Raw genomic sequence first — 12,395 nt, forward strand, 5'->3', positions numbered from 1 at the left:
GGTTTCTCTCATTTCCTTTTTCTCTGTTTCTCATTTTTCTTTTCTCTGCCTCTTTCATTCTCTGCCATCTGGTTCTTTCTGTGTCTCACCCTCAATCCTGAAGTTGCAGCAACTCAGGGACAAAGGGCCCCTCAATATGCCTTGGAGTAGGTTGGCCCTGCCCTCTGAGGACATCAGCTGAGCCCACTTGAGCAGGATTGGTGAAGAGCATGTCTAGGCTACAGGACACTGCTGTCTGTGTCCTGGGCAGGTGGGATAGAGCCCAGGCTTTGAAGTGATGGCCCCATCTCACTCCTGAGCCTGGTCCGGATTAGCCACTGTCTGGGTATTTCTTCCCATTCCCCAAACCACTCAGTCCACTGGGGTGGAAAGAAAGAGTTGTTGGGCATCTCACCAGTGCTGAGTCAAGAGGTCTTTGCCAAGTTCCTAGTGGGTAACATCCTCTGGGTTGGCAATGCCAGAGGAGAATGCTCAGGGTTTGGTGCTCTCATGCCTGCCCCTTCCAGGCAGCCTGCTCTGATTGCATGAGGCAGACGTGCGACCCCTCCAGCCAGCTATGCCCCTGCTTCCCAGCACCATGGGTCTGGCAGGCCTGCTCTTCTGGGCAGGTCAGACAGTGAATGCTTTGATGGTGCCCAATGGTACTCTGGCCCTGGCCCAGCCTGAGGGCACAGCTGTGAGGCCCCCAAGTGGCCTGGGGGTGCCCCGGTACCATCGGAAGCGCCACATCTCTGCCCAGGACATGAGTGCCTTACTGGATTATCACAACCACATCCGGGCCAGCGTATACCCACCTGCTGCCAACATGGAATACATGGTGAGTCTCCATGCCCTCCCCAGTACCCCTTCCAGCCAACTCACCTTGGCCTGAAATGACTGGCTTTGAAGAACTGGACCATTTGCCAGCGTGGTCCTGCTAGCTGGTATCTGGGTGTCCAGGATCTGTGGGAAGGGCAGGAATTAGTCTGCCCATTTTACAGATGAGGAGACTAAGGAGATTGCACAGCTCCTCCAGTGAGCCATGGGACTGATGTTTACGGACCCCCTTTGTGTGCCAGACACTGCACATAACCCTGAACGCACTATTCTTCCTTTAAGGTGGGTGTTATTATCTCCATTTTCCAAATAAAGAAATTGAGACTCAGAAAATTAATTTGCCCAAGGCCACCGAGCCAGGATTTCAACCCAGGTCTGCTTGCTGCTAAGATTGTGGTCTTAAGCAACATGATACCCTGCCTGAGAATTCTGCCTCTTCACTGGGGACCTGCCAGGGGCAGGTGGGTGGCACTTTTTATGCCATTGTCTTTTCGCCCTGGGAGTTGGTTGACATACCCAAACCATCTCCAGCAAGTCTGTGGAGGCAGGATTTGGAGCCCTAGGGACAGGAATCTGGGATCTCAGGCTGGGGAAAACCAGCAGCTGACCAGCAGAGAAAACTGGGATATCTTCCTTCCAAGAGGCAGGGCTGGTGGCTCTCACTCCAGCCCCCAGAAGCCAGACTCCTGGCGTGAAGGAGGGAACCTTCCTCTTATCGAAGCTCCTCCTCCAGGACCATTGTCCCACACCGAACTAGAGAGATAGGCTTCCAGCCCACCCGTAGATTTCTTTAGGGCAAGAGATTGCCAGCCCACCACCTCTAGGCCAAATATGTGCTAATCAACAGCCTGAATATTCTTAGACTTTTGCAACACATCCATTCACTTACACTCGGAGCCAGGCACCATGCTAAGGCTTGTGGATACTGCTGAGAACAGGATGGAAGAGGACCCTCCCTTCACGGAGCTTACATTTTAGTGGGGATGAGAGAAAATGCACATCAACAACAAGACATATAATACAATGTCAGGAAGGAGTAAGGTGCTGGGGAGGAGCCGCGGTGGCAGATAGCTAGCGGTAGGGGGCATCGTTTATTTGTTTCTTGATTGACTCACTCATGTATTAACACAGGATTGGCACATAGAATGCCCTCCACTTTTCAAGCAAATGGCACATTTATTGAGCACCAGTTGTGTGTGCATGGCACTCACCCCAACAGGTGTTTAATGATTACATGCAGTATGGAGCAGAGAGAGTGGGATGTCTTACTAGGAGCTCTGGGAGGGGCCAGGGGTTTGGGTTTGATGGTTAGCATGCTTCTTCCCTGAGTTTACCCCTTTGTAGCATGAGGGAACTCCTCTGCTCTTGCTGAAAGGTTATGAGTCAGACAACACTGCAGAGACGTATTTGGTACCCTAATTTCTTCTTCACTAGGTGACTTCTGCCTGCAGACAGGTACCTGACTAAGCATCCCTCGCTCCAGGAGCCCCTTCTCCCATGGCCCCATTTCACATTGTCACACCCACGAGGATTATAATGATTAATGACTCATTGAATGTCTCATTTTCTTGCTAGACTGTCCTAGAGTCCTTGGTGCCTAGAAATAATATTGTTCAGTATGTGCTGAATGAGCAAATGACCTCTTAGAGAATTGCAGGAAGTCAGAGGGGGAAGGGAACTAGTATTTTATTAAGTAACACTTTTTCCACTTATAAAAATTGGGTAATTCACACTTTGGAAAATGATAAAGCTGTTAAGAAGGATGAGGAGGGTATTCTCCATGTACTGATGTGGAATAATCACTAAGATAAACTATCCTGTTAAGTGAAAAGAGCAAAGTAAAGAACAGAATGCTGCCATTTGTAAAATATATGTATATATATATATATACATATATATATATGTCTCAGATATCTATATATCTGCTTGCACAGATATAGAGTATTTCTGGAAGAAGACACAAGAAACATGATTATCACCTCTGGGGGCAGGTGCAGGGTGGCTTGGGGAATAGGTATAGGAGAGAGATGACAGAATTTCCACTTTTCCTCCTTTGGATATTTTATATATTAAATTTGTGCATGTTTTCACTATTCCCAAAAAAAAGCTTTTGAATTAAAATTTTTTAATGTTAAAATAAACACATTTAGAAATTACAATAAATACAATTTGAAAGTCAGTTATTTTCCCATCACCCTGGGCTCAGTCACTTCTAGGGACTGCTGAGAACTCCTGGACAAACATCTGGGACCCCGTTCAGAATCAAGGGCCTCAGAGTCAGAGACCTGCATGTGGATCTCAGCTCTGATGTGGAGTTGAGGTTGACCTTGAAGTCATAGCCTTCTCTGAGCCTCAGTTTCCCAATTTCCAACTCTGAGCCTGAGTTTTTTGCAGGGTTCCAAGAAGATGGGGGAAGAATGGCACCAGGTAAAAGTGCATCTCTGCATGCTGCTGTGATGGTGGTGGTTATCCCTCTGGGGAATTTCATGGTCTGTATTTCCCCAGGTCTGGGACGAGCGGCTGGCCAGGTCTGCTGAGGCCTGGGCGACACAATGCATCTGGGCCCATGGGCCCTCCCAGCTGATGAGATACGTGGGCCAGAACCTCTCCATCCATTCTGGCCGGTGAGTGAGCCTCTGAGCTTCCTTATTTAGTCATTCAACAAACACGCCTTGAGCACTTACTTGTACCATGTGCTGTGCTCAGTGCTGGGATACAGTGGTAAGCCAGGCAGATAAGCTCCCTACCTGTGAGAGCTTACATTCTCGTTAGGAGACAGGCAATGACTGGGTGAACAAAAAGGGACAGATTGTTTTGGAGACTGAGGAGTGATCTGAAGGTTCGTAAGACAGGACAAGGGGAGGAGAGTCACGGGAGCAGAGTTGGGAACTGGGAGTTGGGTGCATCAGGCCCAAGGGTGCCCCCCCCCAAAGCCTGAGAACAGCAAACCTACTTTCCTGGCCTGACTTTCTTATGACCACTCCATCTCTCGAGTCAGAATCTGGAGACCTGAGTTCTGATCTGTGTGGCCTAGGGAAGTAATTTTGCACTTTCTGAACCTTGGTGTCCCTGTCTGTAAAACAAAGATGTTGACCTAGCTCAGTTCTTTCCAGACTTGAGGATTTCATAGGCCAGTTGAATTTCAAAAAGACATTTACAAGACAGACACATGATTGTCATATTTTTATTTTGCCAAATAAGGACATTAGAGAGACAGCTCACTTCCTCTCCCCACCATTCTACCACCCCCCAGAAGAACAGGAAAGCCAGAATCAAGGCCAGTCCTTTCGATGGAGCTCAGTAGAAACGCAGGGCCCTGGCAGCATTTTTTCATGTCATTGACTGGTCAGGGCCAGCACTGGCATTTGGGAACCGTGAATGGTCCCTCAGAGTCCTCCAGAGCAGACATCAGGTGATTCGGTCTTTCCTCAACTTCACATCCTCTCTCTCCTGCCATTAAACTCTTCCTGCCAGACTCCACCCCTACCCCAAAGGGAAAACAAAATGGTGTTAGGGATAAAGATGTGCTGTTGTAAATTATGAGTGTGAATTCTTCCAGATTTTTCCCTCTTATTGGCCCTTTCGTGTATTTGTGCCTCTGTCAAACGTGTATGATAGAAAAAGCCCCCAGGCCCCAACCAGGTGGCTTTTCAGGCTGTAGCATTTCTCAGATTGACACACCACGTGTCTGCCTTCCCTGCATCTCACATCTCAGAGGCCTACGAGATGGTCCAATGAGTCTTTTCTTCCTTATAAATAGAAGCTGCCCTGCCTGAGATGCCCAGCTCATGGCCAGCCCCTCACATGACAATGACGAGTGTGCTTTATTGAGCACTTACTACCTGCCAGGTGCAGGTGAACCTTTCTGTGCACTATCTCCACCGATCTTCAGAACACACCTGGGAGGCTGGTGCTGCTGCTCTCATTCTCGTTATAGATGAGGAACCTGAGGGAAGGGAGGTGAAGTGACTCACCCAAGGTCACGAGGCACGTTGGTGGCAGAGTGACTTCTCTACCCTCCCACCCAGCTTCTTCCATGTTCTCTGCCTCCCCAGGTACCGCTCAGTGATAGACCTTGTGAAGCCTTGGTCCGAGGAGAAGCAGCATTACTTGTTTCCGGCCCCGAGGGACTGTAATCCGCAGTGTCCCTGGCGCTGCAGTGGCCCTGTCTGCTCCCACTATACCCAGGTAACTCTGCCGAGGCTGAGGGCCGACGGGAGAACAAATCCTGGTACCTTAGAATAAAAATAGTGTGGTGGCAGAAATAAGAATTAAAACAGAGGCCCCTGTGGGCTTCCTCTTACATTAGAAGTATGTTCTTGGAAAGTTGGGTATACACTGAATTGAGGTGAATCTTGTTTTGCTGGGTGTCTTAGGTATTTTCTGATTATTAGGCTCCCACTATCTTCAAAAAAAAAAAAAAGAAATGCCAAAATAAGATTACAAAAACAGTAGTATAGTTTGAGAGCTAATATTGAAGGTTAACCATTGTTACACATAAAATTACCACACAATATACTGTTGTAATAGGATGAACATTTCCATTTGTATGACAGATGTCATCTTTCAGCCCTATCCATCTCTCTATGACTCATTTGGAGGTAATGTCAAAAATCTAAATTTGAGATCCTCTAGCAAATGTGACACCTAAACCAAATGTCCTTCCTGACTTCCCATGAGACATTATTACCTCCGTTTTACTAAAGAAGAAACTGAGACACAGAGAGGTCAAGTGATTTGGTCAAAGTCACACAGCTGGTGGTATTGAGACTCTTATCCAAGTCTGTTTGGCTCCAAAGTTTCTGTTTTAACCTCAAGCAAAACAATGCTTTTTAAAGATTTGGGGATTGGTGGAGGGAGAAAGAAAATGAATAGAACAGTATAGGAAATATTAGCATATATCACATATGATAAGGCTAAATATTGGCTCATAAAACTTTTGTTCCAATTGTGCATGTGTGTGTGTGTGTGTGTGTGTGTGTGTGTGTGTGTGTGTATGCTGGGTAACAATAAAAAATTTATTCCTTACAGTTGGCTGTAGTAAAAAAAGTTTGAGAAACTTTATATTACAGTATAAATATCTCCAGCCTCCTACCTTGTGACAGGCAGACTGCCTCCCCAGGAAGACCTCAGCACTGCACCCACCCTGAACCAAGCATGAGGGCCATGCAGTCCCAAGGAACATGGGCGCAGCTGAGTTCCTCTCATAGCCTGCCCTGTCTCTGTCCTTCCTCAGATGGTGTGGGCATCCTCCAATCGGCTGGGCTGTGCCATCCACACCTGTGGCAGCATCAAGGTCTGGGGCAGCACCTGGCATCAAGCAGTATACCTGGTCTGCAACTATGCCATTAAGTAAGTGCCAGCACCGAGGCAAAAGAGGCTCTGTGGCAGAAGGGTGGATCCCGAGAATGCAAAGGAAAGAAAGACATGCAACATCCCTCTTTCCTCCATCTTAAGTACCCTCAATACTGTACAATTTTGGTACTTTTACAGGATCAATTGGTAATGTTTTTTCTTTGACCAAGTTTCAGAATTGATTGGGAGATAGGCAGAGGACCAAGGTAGATGGAAAGGCAGCATCAACAAAGAAATCAATAGTGGAAAATGTGGCTTAGATCTGCCAATATGGGCCGACCTTGTGGCGCACTCGGGAGAGCGCCGCTGCGCTCCCACCGCGGGTTCGGATCCTATATAGGGATGGCCGGTGCACTCACTGGCTGAGCGTGGTGCGGGCGACACCAAGCCAAGGGTTGCGATCTCCTAACCGGTCACAAAAAAGACAAAAAAAAAAAAAAATAGATCTGCCAATATGCCAGCCAAGTGGGCTTGCAAATATCTCACTATTGAATGAGAACTGCACACCCAGTGACAGGCAGCACCAGGCAAGCACAGGCCTCTTACAAGTGCAGAGCCAGTCCCTCTGAGCTCACCACAACAAACAGACAACCAAGAACACATGCTCCCTGCAGGCAGGCTGATCCCAAAGGAAACAAAGGAAGAACAGAATGAGCATCTCAGCTCCTCCCAGACTCTCCAGCTAGCTTGGTGGGAGAGAGGTTAGGAGCTGTCTTCATACACATCTCTAGAAACATGGAGAAAGGGGAATGGAAGTTCCCAGCCAATGCACAGCATACAAACTTGCAAACTTTACAGGTTCCCATACAAAAACAAGAACAAATTCTAAGTAAACATGATATTTAAAATTTCAAAACTACATAATAATAACCACATTTTACTCTTACACAGCTCCTGATCATTTGCAAAATACTTTCTTTCATCTTATTATCTCATTGAAGAGATGAAAGAAAGAAGGAATAAAAAGGGAGGGACACTGGGAAAATATTGCCCCTTTTTACAGATTGAGAAATTGGGGCTCAGAAAGGTTAAGTAATTTACCAAAGGTCACAAAGCCAATAAGTAGCAGAGCTGTGTGAAACACTAGTCTCTTGATTCCAAGTCCCATGTTCTTTCCATTATACAAGGAGGTGTTTCAAAACTTCATGGATGGATTAGCATGATCTTTCAATTCTATTTTTCCATAAACTTTTTGAAGTACCCTTGTAATATGCTGATTTTCTTGAAGTCGTTGGTAGCCTGACCACAAATTCTCCAGCTAGGACACTTGTTATTGTTAGATGGTGGCATGCTGACAACGTACATATTGCAGCCCAGCTTTACCACACAGGGAAAATGCAAGAAACCAAACGCCATTACAAATAGTGTAAGGAACTGTTCCCATTCATTTGCTGACAGCACATTTTTGAAGCATTGAGTATTAACAGTATAGTTGTTAAGATTTTTAGGCGCTGGAATCAAGACTGCTAGGGTTCAAATTTGTGATTTCACTCAACTTTTCCATGCGTGTTTCCTCATCTGCAAATGGGAATAAAATTGTACCTACTCATGAAATAGTTGAGGAAATTTAGTGAGATAGACCAGGTCATACCCCTGGGTTCATAGTAAGTGAGGACTCCATATTGGTTCCTATTATTGCTATCAGGCCTAGATTTGATTCCCAGCTCGGACTAAGTTTTATTTTATTTCTATAGGCTTCGGTCCCCTTTTTTAGGGTTAATACTACCTGCCTCACAGAATTGAAGGATTAAAATATTGGTGTAGCCTGAGTGGTGTCCTGCCTATAGTACAAGGGGGTCTTCAAACAGTTCATGGAAAGATTCATATTATCTCTTAAGTCCATTTTTCCATGAACTTTTTGAAGTACCCTTGCACAACTAGGTTATAAACTCTTGAGGGTGGGAAATAGACCCTATTCATTTCTATATCCTTCTATTTCAGTGATTTCAACCCTTTGTTTTTTTAAGAAGAGCTTTTTCCCAAGTGGTTAAATTGTACCAAAAAAACCTACTTGGATTCCATCACCCCAGGCATCTTAACTCTCCCAGCTCCCTAACTTCCAAGAGCACCTTTTGAAAACTGTGGACTGACAGCATCTGGCATGAATCCTGATATCCGATAGATGCTCTTGGAAGTATTTGTTGAATGATGAATGAATGAATCAATCAATCCTGTTAGGAAACCATAAGTGCATACTTATCTGAGCGTTTTGGCTGACTTTCCTCACAGTCACTTTTGGAGGAAAAAAGATTCCATTTCTGCCCACAAGGAGTGATCACATAAGGTGAGAAAATAAGGCTTTGGGACTTGCAAACTAACACTACAAGTCAGTGGTGAGATTATTAGGCAGCCATGAGCAAGAGCTGGGGGAATGATTTTAGGCTTTGAGAGGGGAAAGGGAGAGAAAAAAGAGACAACTCCACACACTGGGATGGAGAAAAGAGTGTGGAAAGATGAGGTGTGTAATTCAGGTCCACATGCTTTTAGGGCAGTCTAGAATGCCTGACTAAAAGCCTAAAATATTTATTGTCTGTCCCTTTACAGAAAAAAAATTGCCAACCCCAGCATAGGCAATGGAAAGCTGAAAGTAGGGTTTTTTAAGAACAAAAAGACAGCTTTTTTGGGCAGATGGCTGGTATGGAAATCCAAACTCTTGACCTTGGTGTTACAACACCATGCTCTACCAATGGAGCTAACCAGCCAGACCAAAAAACAGCTTTATTGTGATATAATTCACATGCCATACAATGTACCAATTGGTTTTAGTATAGTACACAATTAATTTTTTAAAATTATGGTAAATTCTGATCCCCATACCAGCCAGCCATCAAAAAAAAAAAAAAATATATATATATATATTTATATAGGTAAAAAATATACAACATAAAATATGCCATTTTAACCATTTTTAGATGTACAACTCAGTGGCATTAACTACAACCACAATGTTGTGCAACCATCACCACAAAACATTTTTCATCACCCCAAAGTGAAACCCTGTAACCATTAAGCAATAACTCCCTATCCCGCCTCCTCTCAGAAGGTGGTGATCTTTTGAGAGGATTAATTCAGGAGCAGGTAGGATGGATTTGGGATAAGAAGTGTCCACAGGGGCCGTGATGAGGTTGATGGGCACGTCCCTCCATGACTGGAGTCTACTCTCCATCTGGTTATTCTGGCTCTCACTCACACAGCACTTGTAAGTTACAAAGTGTTTTCTCATAGGTCTCCTCGTAATTTTCAGGGACATCGTTTCATTTATTTATTTTATGCAGAGGATAAAAATCAAGTCCTAAGAAGTGGGGTTCCTTATTCAGTCACCAGCTGGCAGGTGGCAGAATCCAGGACCAGAACTCAGATCTGCATTCTCCAGGGGGAATGAGGGAGATAAGAAAATCAGGCCTTGCAGGGGAGTCACTTATTTGCCAGGCGTGGTGCAAGGAGCAGCTACTCATGGCTGCGTTTGATCTTCGCTGCATCCTGGGGAGGGAGGGGGTCTTCTTGGCTTTACGGATGAGGAAATCAAGGCTTATAGATGTGACTTGCCCAAGGTCACACAGCCAGTATATGGCAGTGCTGAGATTTGGAAATCTATGTGGAGGTTAGTCACCTAACCTGCTCACCTGACCCTGTCTCCCTGGGACCTTTTCTCTTCCAGAGGCAACTGGATCGGCGAGGCACCGTACAAGATGGGGAGACCATGCTCTGCCTGTCCCCCCCGTTACCAAGGCAGCTGCAGTAGCAACCTCTGCTTCCCTGGGCTCAAATCCAACAGGCTCCTGTGGTTCTGAACTTTCCCTGGGCCCTGGGGTGCCTCCAGCTGGGCCTGGTGCTACAAGGTTTCCTCCCAAAAGACTGGGTGGGGGGATGATTTTTAAAAAGGCATGTTACTTGGGCTCACTGCACTAACCTGTGTTTTCCCTCCTAGATTCCCTTTTCTAAATGCTCAGCATGTGTCAGAAGAAAGCAACCTCTCTTTCTTTATGTTTTGCTGTCTGGTATAAGGATTGATCCCTGGACTTTTATGTTAATGGCGCCACGCTCTAACCAACTGAACTAACCAGCCACGTGTCTTCCCTCTTTCCTTAGTTATATCTTTCTTTTCTCTGGACTCCAGAAAGAGAACTGCATGAAAAGTTTTCAGAATCAAAATGAAGTTGATTGTGCTAAAAATAAAAAACAACAACAAAAAACTGACAAATCGAGCTGGGGAAAGCCAAGAAGGGAAGGGTTCTCAAGCACAAATGCCTAATAACAAGAATTATCACAAGAGATGCTGCAAAACCACAGCCTTGCACAGCGGCCATCACAACTTTACACAAAATAGTACTTCTGCGAGGACATCTGCCCAGCAACCATCTGTGTAACCTTGAACTGGTGTCACCCTTGTTACTGATCTGTGTAGCCAAGGATAATTATCCCCAAACAATTATGTAATTGTCCATCATTTTTCCTTTGCAACACTTTGTCTTCCTTTACCTTCCTGAATATGCACACAGTTTACTATGGCACATGTATTCTCATTGCAATGCCCTATTCCAGAATAAATATCATTTTCTTTTAGAGATCCTCTCTGTTTGTTATTTTGGTTGACACCCTTCATTAACTCAACTCTCAGAGAGCCAGAGCTGCATGGAGCAGTACCATCAGATTAGTTTTGTGACTCTCAGAGTTGAAGCCCAAAAGCCTTTTCCATCCAATGAAAGGCGTTTATTATATACTCTTTAGCCTGAAATCCACCTTCATTCATCCAATAACAGCCAACCAGCTTGGGCCCATTTCAGGTCCAAGCTTTTAAAAATCATAGAAATGAGCTTGTGAACATCCCATCCCCACCCCCATTGCATGTTACTGGAGCCACCACAGGGTCCAGGCCCCCTTTTTACAGATGGGTACACTGAGGCTCAGAGGAGAGGTGTGACTCACTCAGAGCTGCACATCTTGTCCTCGATGGCAGTGAGGTTGGAGCTCAGGTTCTGACATCCCCTTCATGCTCCCTGACACCTCTCTAAGCTCTCAAAACGGAAGAACAAAGCCAAAGCTGGCCTGAGGGACCTCCTGTCTCTGGGCCTATGCATCACTCTGTCCCTCTGCCTTGGTGTCTCTGTCTACTTGTCTGCTCTATACCTGTCTATTTTTCCCTCTCAGACTCTGTGTCTTTGATTCTCCCTATGCTCACATTCTCATTCCAATAAACCATGTCCCCTCTCCCCACCCCATCCCACCCAGAGACACACAGAAGTCCTTTTGTCTCCAGAGATAGTAAAATCTCCTCCCTCAGACCTTGCCCTCCAGCTGCGGCCCGCACCCTGCCTGGCTGGAGAGAGCTCTGCTCGCAGACTAGGAAATCTACAGAGTCCCTATATTGTCCTGGTCGGAATGAGTTTTCTATACTCCTGGTCATCCCTACCCAGGCCTTGACCTGTGCATGTCACCTCCTCCCCTTTCATCCCTAATAAAGTACTTTGAGATCCAATGCAGTGGCTCTTTCTGGTCAAAAGAGGAGGGGAGATAATTGGGTGGGGGGAGATGGGGTGAGGAAGAAACCTGCACAACCAAGGGAGGGGACTAACAGCCCCTCTAGCCCGACTACTCAAAGGCTAGATCAATACACATGTGCCTGTTTATATATTATCCCAGCTTACATGCTGGAAATGAGCGAAATAAGAGAAACAAGGACACTGTTGTGAGTTCAGTATTCTCAGATTACATCCTTTCTACTTTTTATGAGGAGCAGGAGAGATATAAAAATGTCCTTTCTTTGGTAAAACAATGGTAATAGTAAGTGTTAGATTAAAAAATATATTAATATCCTTATATGGGTGTGGAGGGGAGAAGATTTGCCGACCATATGTCATTTTCCCTAAACGTTTTGGAAATTAAGTGGTATGTAACACACAGAATTAAGTAGCTTCATAAGGTCACATAGCTAGTAAGGAGCAGACGTGGCATTTGAATTTGGCATCATCTGACGCCAAAGCCTGTGCTGTTTCAACTGCACCTCTCATTGCCCTCCCGCGTCCTGAGTACCAGGGTAAGGAGAATGACAACCACTGGCATTTCTGAACTGCTTAGTGTGTCAGCACCCTTCACTTTTCATCTCACTGAATAATCACAGGTCCTATCCCCATTTTACAGATGTAAAAACTGAGGCTCAGGAAGCTGCATTTGAATCTACTGTATGATGAAAAAGCTCAAAGTCTTAACCCCTTCACACTCCCACC

General features: G+C 45.5%; 1 protein-coding gene across 1 annotated transcript; it reads left to right on the forward strand.

Annotated features, from left to right (window-relative positions):
• Positions 1-556: 556 nt before the first annotated feature.
• R3HDML (R3H domain containing like) lies at positions 557-9,962 on the forward strand. The gene is made up of 5 exons (XM_063087430.1): positions 557-817; positions 3,322-3,440; positions 4,872-5,004; positions 6,053-6,168; positions 9,830-9,962. The coding sequence occupies exons 1-5, from the start codon at positions 557-559 to the stop codon at positions 9,960-9,962; spliced, it is 762 nt and encodes a 253-aa protein (XP_062943500.1).
• Positions 9,963-12,395: the final 2,433 nt, after the last annotated feature.

Source organism: Cynocephalus volans, chromosome 1, assembly GCF_027409185.1.
Source record: "Cynocephalus volans isolate mCynVol1 chromosome 1, mCynVol1.pri, whole genome shotgun sequence".
Classification (NCBI taxonomy): Eukaryota; Metazoa; Chordata; class Mammalia; order Dermoptera; family Cynocephalidae; genus Cynocephalus; species Cynocephalus volans.